This window comes from Pezoporus occidentalis, unplaced genomic scaffold (assembly GCF_034315485.1).
Source record: "Pezoporus occidentalis ecotype Australia unplaced genomic scaffold, CSIRO_AGI_Poc_V1 ctg5, whole genome shotgun sequence".
NCBI classification, from domain to species: Eukaryota; Metazoa; Chordata; class Aves; order Psittaciformes; family Psittacidae; genus Pezoporus; species Pezoporus occidentalis.
In genome coordinates this window covers 741945-756213 of record NW_026915835.1, presented here as the reverse complement: position 1 = coordinate 756213, position 14269 = coordinate 741945, and the positions used below count along the sequence as shown (strand labels likewise).

At 38.4% G+C, this 14269-nt stretch overlaps 2 protein-coding genes across 5 annotated transcripts in view; both read left to right on the top strand.

Annotated features, from left to right (window-relative positions):
• Positions 1 to 11854, top strand: part of AKAP11 (A-kinase anchoring protein 11) — a 46259-nt gene extending 34405 nt beyond the window's left edge. For all 4 annotated transcript variants that reach the window (XM_062636820.1, XM_062636822.1, XM_062636821.1 and 1 more), the window contains 2 exons: positions 1304 to 1464; positions 7472 to 11854. In XM_062636820.1, coding sequence (XP_062492804.1) covers positions 1304 to 1464; positions 7472 to 7618 — 308 coding nt within the window. In that variant the 3' untranslated portion in view covers positions 7619 to 11854. The remainder of the gene's footprint in view (positions 1 to 1303; positions 1465 to 7471) is intronic.
• DGKH (diacylglycerol kinase eta) overlaps positions 1 to 14269 on the top strand; it is a 544322-nt gene that overhangs the window by 228124 nt on the left and 301929 nt on the right. The window lies entirely within an intron of this gene.

Sequence of the window (14269 nt, the reverse complement as noted above, 5' to 3'; positions counted from 1 at the left end):
GTTTAGGTGTCTCCTGGAGTGCATCAGACTGCTTTATACTATATTTTATATGAAGGAGTTTCTAATGAATTTTTTCCAGTTTAATTTCTTCACCATCTCACTACTGTTTTGAAAAGACTGTTTCTGTTACTTTCATTGTTGGACCATTTAAAGAATATTATAGGTGGAAAACCTGCATACCTAAGCTTGCACATTTGGAAGCTCTGTTCATATAATACCTGGAAATGTCTGTCTTTTCCTAAACTGACTGCACGTTGTTCCCCAAAGAATTTGAAACAAAGCCTTCTTATTGCCAAATGTACATCTGTTTTATAAACACATAAAAATTTCCCAGTCAAACATTACCACAATGCTTTCCATCCATTAAGTGCCATTAAATTTTTAATACTTGGTTCTTTCTGCTATAAAGATGTAAGATTTTGGGGGTCCTAGAAAAATAGTGTTATCATCCGAAAGCACACTTATGTTGACTGTTCCACTAGACTATTTTATTTTTCACCTCCTGGGGGAATCTTTCATCTTGCTTAACTTTGCCAGTTAGGACTGAATACATTGTATGCGTCAGTTTTCATAAGCTTGATTGGAAGAGTAGTGAGATTGAGGTAAACTGCACATGAACATATGTTTTTATTGCGAACATAAAATTCCTTGTTTCTAGAGAGTTAAGTCCAGAAGAAGAGACTTCTAAAACAACTTGGAGAGCACTGCGTATATGCTTAGTTGATTCTGAGAGTGTAATAAAGGATTACTGGGGTAGCTGGATACAAAAATTCAGTGTGGGAATGGAAGATGATAGTTTTCTCTGTGTTACTAATGCAACTGTTCTTTCAATACTGTGTTTGGTTTTGGAACTTAAGCTGTAAAGGAAGCACAGAAAAAATTGGATATGCCTCAGTAAAAACGAGCACTGTATGACTCAGAGGCAGTCTGATCAGTCTGCTGTACAGGAAGGAATTCTGAAATACACACTTTAACAAAAAAATTATTAGATGAAGGCATAGCAAAAAATAGTGGTTGGAAATGGAAATGAGTGATGGACAATGTGAGAGACACTGCTGTTCAGTTTATGAAGGGCTGTTTTAGATTCCTTGTACTTTGGAATATATGTTAAGTTTAGATGTCTTTTAATCCTCAGCTGTGTTTGCATGCACAGAAACACTTCAAACCAACTTGATGTTTTTCTTTCATATTATCTGTGTGTACTAAATCAAGATTTTTAAGATAACATAGTCTAAACACTAACTACAGAGGCTTTTGAAAAAACTTGAAGCTATAGATTTGATGATTGTATTTTTAATACTAGGTTTGGAGCAAATACGGAAGACTTTAGCAATAGCGAATATTGATCTGGAACCAAATCTAGTAGACCCCCAGCTCAGAGCAGCACTTCAGTGGCTGGCAGCTTCTGAAACAGAGGTGTCCAATCTTCACTTTCATGACACTGCTACAAGGGAATTTGCCTTTGTAAGTACTTGGGTTTGATGGGTGGTGGGGAAGAATTAGCTTCATTTCTATTTGCTGTGGTACACCAGCTGCTCCTACTTTATTTGCCACTCATTAATAGTGAGATACCACTGTTGAGGTAAATCATTCTTTAAACCATGTCAAAGAGATGTCAAAGTTGAACAGCCGGTTTAGCATATACCATACATAAACCAGCATTAATCAAAGATGAGTTAACTTGTGAAATAAGTTGTTTTCCTTGTTTTACTCCAAATGGGATACAATTACAGCATTTTTGTTTAGTGAAAAACACATTTCTCCCCCCCCAAGCATTTTTTAACTTAGTGTTTAATGACATATAAATTGAATCTGAGAACTTTGTCATGCAAATGAATTTCTAGCTTAATATGTTCTGCCTCAGGTTTTTTTTACTAGCAAATGCATGTTTCCTTATCAGAAAAAAATTAGATTCTAATTAAATATTACATATGTTTTTATTCTGGAAGCAACTACAACCAAAGCTATTACAAAAGAAGGTTCAATTTAATTTTTAGGTGCCTTTATTTGGCTTTATAGGTGGAATTGAATATGTGACCAAAGAGAAAGCAGAAGTTTAAAGAATTAGGCTTTAGCAATTTGGGGAGGGTCAGTATTTTGGTACGTGTACTAACCTGAATATTTCCATCACAAACATAGAGAAACATCTTATTCCTATAAATCATAAAAATTATTCCTTTGTGGCTCCACACCAAACTGCACATGACATGACAATATGGCATTTATTGCATTTGACCTATTTTTTTTTTTTAAATCTTCTACTATGGAGTTATTTTAACATTACCTGGATACTGAAAGGCTAACTTAAAAGATACATAGGCATTGCCTCTAATGATGAGGTCAATAGGAATGATAAATTATCAAAAGATTCTTATTTTGTGGCCTGGTAATGAAATGTTAATGTAATGCCATTAGTGTGTTTTTAGTAAATAAGAACTTGGCAAAACCAACTTAACATGTGTATTAGTTTATTTTGGGCAGATTCCAGCCTTACGAAGTTTAACCATGCTGAGTGCAAGGTCCTACACCTGGGCCGGAGCAATCCCAGGCACAGTTACAGGTTGGGCAGGGAAGAGATTCAGAGCATCCCTGCGGAGAAGGACTTGGGGGTGTTTGTTGGTGAGAAACTTGACATGAGCCGGCTTCAGTGTGCGCTCACAGCCCAGAAAGCCAATTGTATCCTGGGCTGCATCAAAAGGAGCGTGACCAGCAGGTCGAAGGAGGTGATCCTGCCCCTCTACTCTGCTCTTGTGAGACCTCACCTGGAGTATTGTGTGCAGTTCTGGTGTCCTCAACATAAAAGGACATGGAACTGTGGGAACAAGTCCAGAGGAGGGCCATGAGGATGATCAGGGGACTGGAGCACCTCCTGTATGAAGACAGGCTGAGAAAGTTGGGGCTGTTCAGCCTGGAGAAGAGAAGGCTGCGTGGAGACCTCATAGCAGCCTTCCAGTATCTGAAGGGGGCCTTAAGGATGCTGGGGAGAGACCCTTTATTAGGGACTGTAGTGATAGGACAAGGGGTAATGAGTTTAAACTTAAACAGGGGAAGTTCAGATTAGATATAAGTAAGAAGTTCTTTCCTGTTAGGGTGGTGAGGCACTGGAATGGGTTGCCCAGGGAGGTTGTGAATGCTCCATCCCTGTCAGTGTTCAAGGCCAGATTGGACAGAGCCTTGGGTGATACGATTTAGCGTAAGGTGTCCCTGCCAATGGCAGGCGGGTTGGAACTAGATGATCTTAAGGTCCTTTCCAACCCTAACCATCCTATGATTCTATGATAAGGAAGGTAAAGCTTGTTCTTGGTTCCAAAATTTAGCCTTGAGTCTTCAACTTGGTGCTTTCCAAAGATCAGATCATCGTTTCTGGAGAAAAGGGAAGTGATTGGGAAGTAGAGGTCAGTATGACAAAACAGACTCCCAAACTTAGATCAGTGTGTGCACCTGTGGTGCTTAGTCACCATAGACTTGTGTTAAAGAGTGTGAAAAGTGCCTAGAGGTCAGTCCAGATCATACCTGGGCTGAACTTTCCTAGGAGTGGCTTCTCCCTTTCTAGCCGGAAGAATAATGCTGGCTATGCTGGCTTTGTTTTTCTTTTGCCTATGTAACTGTGTGCTATATATATTTGATCTCAGGAGTAGGAAGTCTTGCATTCTTATTTAAAATAACTCAAAATTGGGAAATGTGTTTTGGGCAAGTTGAAATTTATACCCTGTGCTCCTTTTCTGGAGGCTGTTATGTTTGATTTAGAATTATTTCAGAAATATGTTTTGTTGTAAATAAGTTCTAGCAGAGTGAAGTTCATGCTTTCATAAACTTGAATTTTAGTTTTGAGAATACTTTTCTCCATTTCTGTTTTTATTTGAAATTTCTGGTTTCGTGCTTGTATTCATTTGTTCCTTTCCTGTTGCATTTTGTAAATGTCTTAACATGAAGAAGAAAATACTTCACTTTTCTATTATCACATGCCTGCTCAGCATTCTCTGAAGTTATTTTGATGTAAATGGGTTTGGTTTAGTGGCTACACTCATTCTGACCTCATGAGTTCATTTTGCAGTCTTTTGGAGATCAATTAATCTATTTCATGCTTGTCATATGTGAATTGCAGCATTGCAAATACTTGGGCAAAATAGTGGTGGGACCCACAAGTGTTAGTAGTAATCTCCTTTGCGTGTGTGTATGAGAGACTGACCTGTATCTTACACTGCAACATAATATGTAGGACAAAAATCAGATGGCAGGTGCCTCTTTTTTTAAATTTTTTTCTTGAGTCTCTCATTCTTCTGCCAGCTGTGTCTTAGTAGATTTCAAAACTATGATGCTACTGTTTGACCCAGTGCCTGAAGATAAGCAGGAAAGATGTTATTAGGTGATTGTGTATCTGAACACCACTGTATCTACTTTCATATACTGAGATAAGCATTGTAGAAAATAGCAGTGTCTATTATTTATGCACTCCTAAAAAATTATAATATTTTTGTGCTTCTGTCATAAATAGATATTGAGCTGACACATAAGGATGGAACAGAAGACCTTCAAGCACGTAGTAGTCATGCTATCCTGAGAATGTTACAATAGTTAATTGATTCACTTAGGTTTATGGATTAATTTTTAGTTCTCCAAATGCATTATGTTAAAATGAATTGGAATCCTGTTGTTCCCTGCCCTTCCGGGTGGCAGGGAAAGATTACCTGGATTTTATTCCATCCCATTTCCTAATTAGAATCATCTCTGACCCAAATTGAGGATTTTATGTTGGGAATAGTCATTCAGTTCTGTCACTTGTGAAGCTAGACAAGCACCTCCAGAGGGCATTGCAGCCCAGCAGAAAACTGAACTGACCTCGATTTACTGGTTTCTCTCCAGCGATGGGGTTTTGATCATCTCATAGGTACTTTAGTAAGTACCTCAGTTACGTGGGGAGCAGACCTGGGCTTTAGATCACGTTGAAAACAGTAATTTTCACTGAAAGCAGTTAGTGGGTTCTGGAAGGGAGGAAAGGCTTGTGTTGGCTGATTGATAAGGCAAAAATACCCCTAGCATGTATTGGGCAAAGTAGTGCTTGCTGCAAGTGGGTATGAACTCTTACTTAAGGATACATGTTATTCTCAGCAAGACAGAAGGAAGAACTTGCCTACCTATGTATGAAACAAAAAAAAAAAAAGCTAGAACAAGGAACTAGTAAATTAGAAACTTCTTTGAGAAGCCTGGCAGGGTGGATATGTAAGTGTCCAGATTAAAAAAACATATATATGCAGTTTTTAATCAGACCTTATCTAGATGTTTTAGGATTTCTGGTGTCTGTTTTGAGTAAACCCCAGTATTTCATTTGTCAGTAAGAAACAGATTGGTCAGCTAAAGAAATAGTAGGAATGAACTTTGAACTCCAAATTAAAATATAAGGATTAGTAAAGCCAGATGCCAGCTCTGTCATCTGACCATGATGGTATCTTCTTCTTTGGACAGAAGTTTTATACTGTATTTGCTGAAGAAGGTCTTTGGACATTAGCTAGACTTGCATCTGGCATAAGAAAAATGGCTATTCTTCTATAACCAACTACTGATAAGATTGCCTGCTGTATTCTTTAAAACTTACTTTTTGTGCTCTGTTCTGAAATTCACAAAAATAACTACAGATTTGAGTCTCCTTTTATATAGAAAACGTGTTTTTGTCACTCAAGAAAAGTGTTCAGGATACATTGTACTCAAGATTAGAATCTTTTTTGTTTGTCCAAGTTAATTGTTTGCTCAAAACATTAGTTGTTTTATGCATGTTTTCATGTCCACATTTTTGTCAGCTGCCTTATTGCAGCTGCAACATTGCCGAAGTGAAAAGGCAGACAGAGATTGTCTTCCTTTTCACTTTTTTAATGGAATTTCATATTGCAACCTAATAGATCTCCTAGAATCATAGGATGGTTAGGGTTGGAAAGGACCTTGAGATCATCTAGTTCCAACCCCCCTGCCATGGGCAGGGATGCCTCACCCTGGACCATATCACCCAAGGCCCTGTCCAGCCTGGCCTTGAACACTGCCAGGGATGGAGCATTGGAGTACCCATTCCTGTGGCTCACCACCCTCACAGTAAAGAACTTCTTACTTATATCTAACCTGAACTTCCCCTGTTTAAGTTTAGACTCATTACCCCTTGTCCTATCACTACAGTCCCTAATTAAGAGTCCCTCCCCAGCAGCTTTGTAGGCCCCCTTCAGATACTGGAAGGCTGCTATGAGGTCTCCACACAGCCTTCTCTTCTCCAGGCTGAACAGCCCCAACTTTCTCAGCCTGTCTTCATACAGGAGGTGCTCCAGTCCCCTGATCATCCTCGTGGCCCTCCTCTGGACTTGTTCCAACAGTTCCCTGTCCTTTTTATGTTGAGGACACCAGAACTGCACACAATAGTGCAAGTGAGGTCTCACAAGAGCAGAGTAGAGGGGCAGGATCACCTCCTTCGACCTGCTGGTCATGCAGCCTTTTGATGCAGCCCAGGATACAATTGGCTTTCTGGCCTGTGAGCACACACTGAAGCCAGCTTGTGTTCATTTTCTCATCAACCAGCACCCCTTCACTGAAGGTTGTTTATGCCAGTTTTTAAACTTAATGCATAGCATGTCATGGTAGGGACTATAAAGGGCAATAAAATTCTACAGTTCCAAAGGATAAGTAGGATGTCTAAATTTTGTTTGTTAAATGGAACACTGGCATTTGTCCAGAAAGGTACAGAGAATAAAGTTTGTTTGTGTGGATGTTGTTGGAGTTTTGTTTTGTTCTTGTTGTTGTTGTTTATTTATATATGTTTTTAACTAAAAGGGTTTTTTTACTCCTAGGCAAATTTGCAAATTCATCCTCATCTTATGGTAGACTTTCTTCCATATAAAGCTGAACTTGACAAATAAGCAAAGGAAGATTTATTTTTTTTTTCCTTGGATCCTGGGAGAAAAAAATGTTTTCAGCTACACTGATCTCTGCTCCCAAGTGGTAGTTTAACTCAACCCTCACCTTTTCCTCTTCCCCAAGATGTTATAATTTCCCAACCCTGAAGACACTGTTTTCATTGAGGGTAGCATCTGTGTCACCCAAACCACACTATATGTTATGAAAGGAAAATCCACATCCTTTTATTAAGACTGAGTTTTGTCTTTTTATATGTGCACTATTGGCATGGGAGGGGTGGCAAATGTCTTAATCTTGTGTTCAGAATTTCCTGTTTTCTGCAGTCTTGATGAACCACAGACCTCATACCTGTGGTGCCACATCATTTGAAAATGTTGCTCCCTCCAGAAGAAAATTTTGTGAAAACTGCCCTAAAGAAAGATTCTTGCGGAAGTTTTTGTTTTCGTAGATGTGGGAATAATGATTAACTCATTACAACTGATGTCTTCTGAGCTAACGTTTCAAGAATAACTTGTGTAACTGTTAATCAGGATGTGCCGGTCAAAATATTTTGCTTTGTGTTCCCCTGTCTCCCCTATAGCTTTCCAGAAGACTGCGAGAAAGAGATTGGAAAGTTGGAGATCTCTTGCAAGCTGTGCTGAAATATTGTGAAATGATAGAGAAGGCGTCTGATGGAGAGCAAGCTCCAAATAAGTCTTTGGTTGGCTGGCTTCTGGAAAACATCTGAAAACTCCAAAGATGTACCAGTCTTCACTTCATTCCTCTTTTGAAAGGAGACAGAAAGAACACAGAGATGTAAAGTATAATTCAGCTAATAAATGTTCAAGTAATTGTCAGCATTCAAAAGACATTGAGGTGAAAGTCCAAATAGCTGTGCTGTGCTTTGTAATACTGTGCACATGGTATCTTTATTCAGTCCATAATCAGTGTTGTCTACCCATGCATAACTTGTATTTACTGCTGTGTTCAGAACCTTGAAATATTTATGAAAAAAATCTCTTGTCTATGATAGTAGTTCAGAGGACACAGTCTTTGAGACATGATATTCAGGATTCCTGATGTGCCAGGCTAGCTCTTTTTCCCACTTGTATGTGTGCTATACTCACAGTGGGACTAGGAGCTCTGGTGTTCTGCAAGAATCTGGTCTGGAATACTTTGCTGCAGACAGTGGAAAAAATCACCAACATTGGCCAGGTGTTATGTACCCAAGGACACCATTGCCAGGAAGAAAATTGTGACCTGCCCAGATAGCCTCTTAATACAGCCTGGCTTCGTATAAAGTTTAATTTTATGTGAAGATGTGTGAGTCTGCTCTGAAACTGTTGAGGTGCAATTACGTGTTCCCTGTTGTTGACTACTATAAAGCTTGTAACTTCTGGTAGAAGGGCAAAGTGGGTTGCTGAGCATAGTTTCATACATAACTCTTCAGCGAGGTTCCTGAAGCTTGCCAGTCAAGTTTAAATTGCTAAATTTCTTACTGCAGCTTTTTGTCTGCAAGAACTTTCATGACATTGATTCTGTGTTGAAGAATTTGTATATTGGTCTCTCACGTAGATATGTTAAAAGTAGCAGAAACTTCTGAGGATTTTAGCTGTCTTTTTTGACTAGTCTAATTCTTTATTTCTTAGCCTCCATATATGAATTTTCTTTGCAGTAATAAAGAGAATTCTGTTACTCAGTGAACACTTAGGTGTTTAGCAAAGCAAGCTGATTAAAACATAAAGGGGAAATACCTTGCAAATAGCTTTCTCTCAACTACCTTCACTGAATTTTTTTAAAGGCGCTTTAAAATCAAGTCTTTTTAGCAGTCTAATCTGGTTTTCTCAGCAGTGCCTGCTGACTTGCCTTTCTCTCTGAAGGGAAATCTGGACCTTTACATATCCTGTGGTTTGCAAATGCTTTTTGGGTTTTGCTTTGTTTTGTTTTGTTTTTTTTAATACATCCTTTGAGAGAAGAAGGCACGTGCTGGTAATTGCAAGGTTTCCATGTCAAAACTCGTATCACTTGAAAGAAATTCATGGAGTCTTACTTACTTTGGATGAACAGAAGCATCTTAATAGCATTTTTGTAGGAAAATATGATGTTGATGGTGCACAACCTTGTGATCTGAAGCAAGGAGAGATAATATCTCTACATCTACTCATGAGATTTAATGGCACATGTACAATTCTGATTTCCCATCTGCCAGATCACTATGAGGTGTCACAATGGTAAACTCAGGAGCACTCTCCTTGCAATATCTTTGTGATTCAGGGGAAGGCATTCCACTGGTCTTTTTGTGGTTTTAGGCCTCATTTGTCATATGGATTTCTGCCTTGGATCCCACAAAGTTCACCTTTCTCACAAAGTTGAAGATTTTTAGTGGTTTTGTATATGCACATACACATATGCTTATACATGTGTGTGTGTGTATCTGTATGTATATGAGATATCACCAAAATGAACTTATAATGTAAATTTTTACCACTAATTTAAACTTCTGTTATGTTCATTATTACCTCACTTCATATATCATTTCATGGATTGAAAGCTCTACGTATGCCATCTGACAAAAAGACAAAAAACCATTGCAAGGTCTTTTGTCTTGTTATAGCTAATATAATGCCACGTGTCAGGAATTGGTTTTCTCTATAGCCCAAAGCGGTTTAGGGGGAAGAAGCCATCTTAATTCTTGCATTTGGAAGATGGGGCTAATAACACATATTTTTGAAAAGGTGTACAAAAGTTGTTAGGATCTACCCCCCTCTTCCTTCCTCGGTTTTTAAGGTTGACTTTCAGTGTTGTTTCAGTCAAAATTTGGAAACCAGACTCTGGCTGTAACTTCTACCCTTTAATGCAGAAATACTGTACTTGTACAAATTTACCATATAATTCAATTATCAGGAAAATAAAAAAGCAGTGCCTCAGGACTAAATTTTGCTCTGGGTTTTGGAGCCTTGCATTCTCACCAAGTGGAATTTCAGGACATGAGGATACAATAGTACTAGTACAGTGTTTGTGTAGATGTCCAAAACCAGAGAAAGATCCCGAAGGCCATGCAGATGTACAAAGCCGTACGTTAGAAAAAAGCCCCAACAAAAGAACACCACAGGAACACCCATTTTTTAACTGATTCATACAATGTGTTGGATTTTATAAACTTGGTGACGTGGTTTTTCTTTTTAATTCTCTGGAGAACAGCAGCAGATTGTGTGATCCCCAGAACTTAGAACTATTCAAAAAGTGAAGTAGGCAATAACTGTATTAAAAATAATTTTTATAAATGGAATCTTGTTTTCAGACTGGATCAAATATATCACATCAGTTAGTGTTATATGAAGGAAGAAATTGATTTATTAGCCTCTGAGGAAGGTGGCATAGTTTCCAAATTTACATGGGAAAAATGTGTTAGAAAATACTTTTTATTTTTTCCTTAAACCAAACCAGTTTTCTCTAAAAATTGTTTAAAGTTTGTTCTGGGTGGCTTGACTTTTCTCCTTGGGTGTCAAAATTGGGAGAGTGTTAAACTAGCCTGGCAAAATTGTTATAATTTTGTAATTTTAATAATTTTTGGGAAACCTTATTCTGGCTGTATCTTGCTGGTGCTGTCTGCCGTATTAGTGTGGAAGCTGGTTTTTTTTGCTAATGCGAGTCTTAAATTATGCTATTACTGAGTTCATTTAAAACTCCTGACCACAAATACAGAAATGTAAATGAAAAGTGTAAAAATATGAAGGACCACATTTTGGTCCATTTAAACCAGACAACTGTGCTTTGTAAACAAATGTAGGAAGGTAGAGTTTGTTTCATCTTGCATTTTTTCTGTATGGGAAACCTGACCTCATAATTCAATTTTTAAGTTGAGGGAAATGTATACAATGGTGTTCTGGTTCCAGAAGACACTCTGTTGCAAGCACTTCATAAATACATTCGGTGTTCTGAAAAATGGAAGTGTTCAGATGAGTTGAGAGATTCTGTAGAAAAAGCACTTTGAAATTAGTCCCTCTAGAAATTAACAATTGAAAGTGGCCATATTTAAAACAGGTTTAAGCATTCAGCACATAAATAATACATAAATAATATGTACATAAATAATACAGAAGTATGCATAAAGCCTTAAAATAAAACCCAAACAAAACTCAGACCTAGATGCTAAAATTAAAGAGGATTTGCTGTCTCAAAGTAAGAATGTGAAGAAGTAGCTAAGACAATGTACTTAAATGCCATTTGTGTAGTATCTTTGTTCTTAAGTTTTAAAAGATTGTGTAAGGTTTTTTAAAAACAACCAAAACCAAAATCTCAGCAGCCCACATTCCGAGACTAATGAGGTCTCTCAAGCATGGTATCAGATTTTAAATGTTTCATTTTCTAATGTATCTTTGTCTGGGACCTTTTCTATAAAGAGACACTTATGGTTGGAGATGGGAACACAGTAAGTAGTAAACACTGTCACCAGCGCAACACCCTGTAGTTTTACACAATTGATTTACAAGATTCAGGAATGATTTCAACGTAAGAATTTTGATTTTTCAGCAAGAGCCACTACTGTCGAGCATTTGCTGTACTTGAGCTCTGAAGACGCAAGTACAGAGCCCAGCCACTGTAGTCACTTTATTTTGTACCATCTTTGTACATTCCTGTTGTATAGCTGGAGTTGTAGTTTTAGAGGGCCTTTGTTCTGTTGTAATGTCTGAATAGTATTTAATACTAAAATTTATTATAATTTGCTGGAACTGCTGCTTATTTGTGCAGTGTTGCAGTAATTCACAGCCCAGTTAGTGATGCAATTGTATACCAAAAGCAGTTTGAATAAATGTTTATGTAACTGTACTCAATGAATATGAAGGTCTTGTACTGTATAATGGTGATGAGTTTTGCCATTTTAGTAATTTAACTATATTCAGTTTTCAGATTATGAACTCCAGGTTGCACTAAATTTGTCCTTGTTTTAGCAGTGGCTTAAAATAAAACACATTTCACTGGCTTCAGCAGCACTGTTATTTCTTTTAAATTCATGGAATATTATTTTTCTTTTCAGCTAACATTGGTCTTGGTCAGTGGTTGCTTGAAGACCGGTATAGTAAATAGTGCATCAGTAGATGGCATACTTCTTACAGAATTAACTTGGTGTACAGGAGGAGTGTGAGAACACTGTTGGACCATCTTTCGGTTGAAAGGTAAAGCCATAGTTCCATTTACATGAAGTAATGCATTGTTTGGGTCCTGTGAGGAGAGATTGGGTGAGAAATCCACCCTAATACTTAACACAAGTAGGGTGAAATAAGCGGTTTACCTCAATCTGAAGCTAGGTTAGGTAAGTTGGATTGATATTTCCATGTGGACTGAAGTTGGTCTTTGGCACATTGATCAGTATTTGGGGAACCAGCATAAAAACCAGCTTGAGTGTTCTGGACAAATGCAAGCATACACTGCTAATAAAAATTTTGTATAAGTCATGAAGTTTCATATGCTCATTTAGAATCCCCAAATGTTTTGGTATCTTGTGGAATCTATCAAACAATGTATTGTCGGGTACCCCAAAATAGTAATGCTGAGCAGAGATGTTGTGCACGGATATGGCTTCTAAGATTTAGAAGAGCTGCTATTGCAAATGGCTGTCTTAATGTTTTTTGATGTATACGGTGTGAATCTACTAATCTCAGCTGGGTTTCATTTCGGGAATTAAGAAATTTTTGCTGAAGCTACTTTTAATCCAGCAAGCATGCACAGTTCTTTTTTTTTGCAGTGGTTTAAAGGAGTTTTACTTCCAAAAGGGGTGTTCTTTTGTTACATTACCATATCTGTTTCAGAGATTTTATTTTGTCTCACAATCAGGTAGAAAATACGTGTTAACTGAAGCAAGTAAACATTTAACTTACTCTTAAATACTGTACAGCCAAAAAATGATGGGTGGCAAGTCTGGGAACAAAAAAGGAGATTTTTGTGAAGGGGAAGAGGAGGATATTCATGTGGAAGATTAGTCTGAGCTTTTTTCTTCCTGCCTGGACTTTATTTTTCTTTCTTTCAGCAGTCTGGTTCTGGCTGGCTTTATTCAACCACAGAACAGTATCCATGCACTTTGCTTAACCTTGGTGTATTAAATTGAAAGTTAAGTCTCCAGCTATTCTGTAGTCTTCACCCAACATGTGTGCTGCTCCTGCTGCTGTTGCTCAGACCTTTGTCTCACTCCATAGCCTGAGCTTCTGGTGTGACTAAATTCTGTTCTGGTTACTGCTTTGAGCCTCTGATTGGAAGGTGGCTCCAGAAAGTGAGTCATGCCAAGGCTGAGGAAATGTACCCAGAGCACTAACCTTACTGGTTATTGAGCACCATATTAATCAAATGCTGTCTCTTCCCCTACTGTTAAGGCAAACCACAAAGCGTGTGACTGCTTGGGGCAAGGAAACTAACCATGACAAGCATGAGACTATGCCTGTGGTCAAGGTACAGGCTATCTAGTCCATGACCACGCAACACCTTTCCACGGGAATTGCAAAGATGGAAATTGGGCCCTTTACGTAGTCAAAATCCATAGGCTGTCTTGGCTTCGTTCCTCCGAAAGTTGCTACTGTTTCTAGGACTGTGGAGGGGCTTTGTATGTGTATTTGAGTGAGTTTTGGTCTGTTTTTAATGAAGAATGGGAAAAGAGAACATTTGTACGACTCACTTCATTTGGTTTCCTGAAGCTCTAGTGCTTAGACCAGGAATAAGATCAATATCAAGAAAAGAAATTGTGTGATGATGTGGTATTTTGTCTTTCTGCCATCTGCCCTTGTAGCCCACTTACTGCCAATCTCTTATATTGTACAGCCTCCACCTAGTGTGACTTCCAAGTCTCCTCCTATGCTTTTCGTGTGGCTGTTGCTAGTTTCTGCTTTTTTCTGACCCTTGTCCACTCTTGCAGCATGGCTCTTCTCTTCTGCTTCTTTCTTGACCCTGCTGTGTTGTCCTGATGTGACTTCTAGCCTTATTCTTGGCTGGTGGAAGTGGTTAAAAACCAGCAAGGGGAGTCTTCTCAGCTGGGAGACTATGGAATAACGCTTGCCTACCAGAAATCGTCAAGCAGTGAAGAAGAGCTAAACTTGCTTTTGGCTGAGTTTTTCACTCCTGTAGGAAAGTAATCTGTGGTTGCTTTGGTTTGGAACACAGCTTGCTGCTTGCAAAATCCTTAGATTTTATGCTGATCTGAAAGTAACTTTTTAGCTGATACTGAAGTATAGTGTAACTCCAGCATACTGTGTTACTTGTGCAGATGTGTATTCAGTGTGCTGCATAACAGCAGCTTCCAGACACAGGCAGGGCAAAACCCATTCCTTTTGAAAGCTGGCAAAATCTGAGTTGTCTCTCACACATCAGGTCTCGGTTTAGATGGATAGTAACTTTTACTGACAGTCTGTTT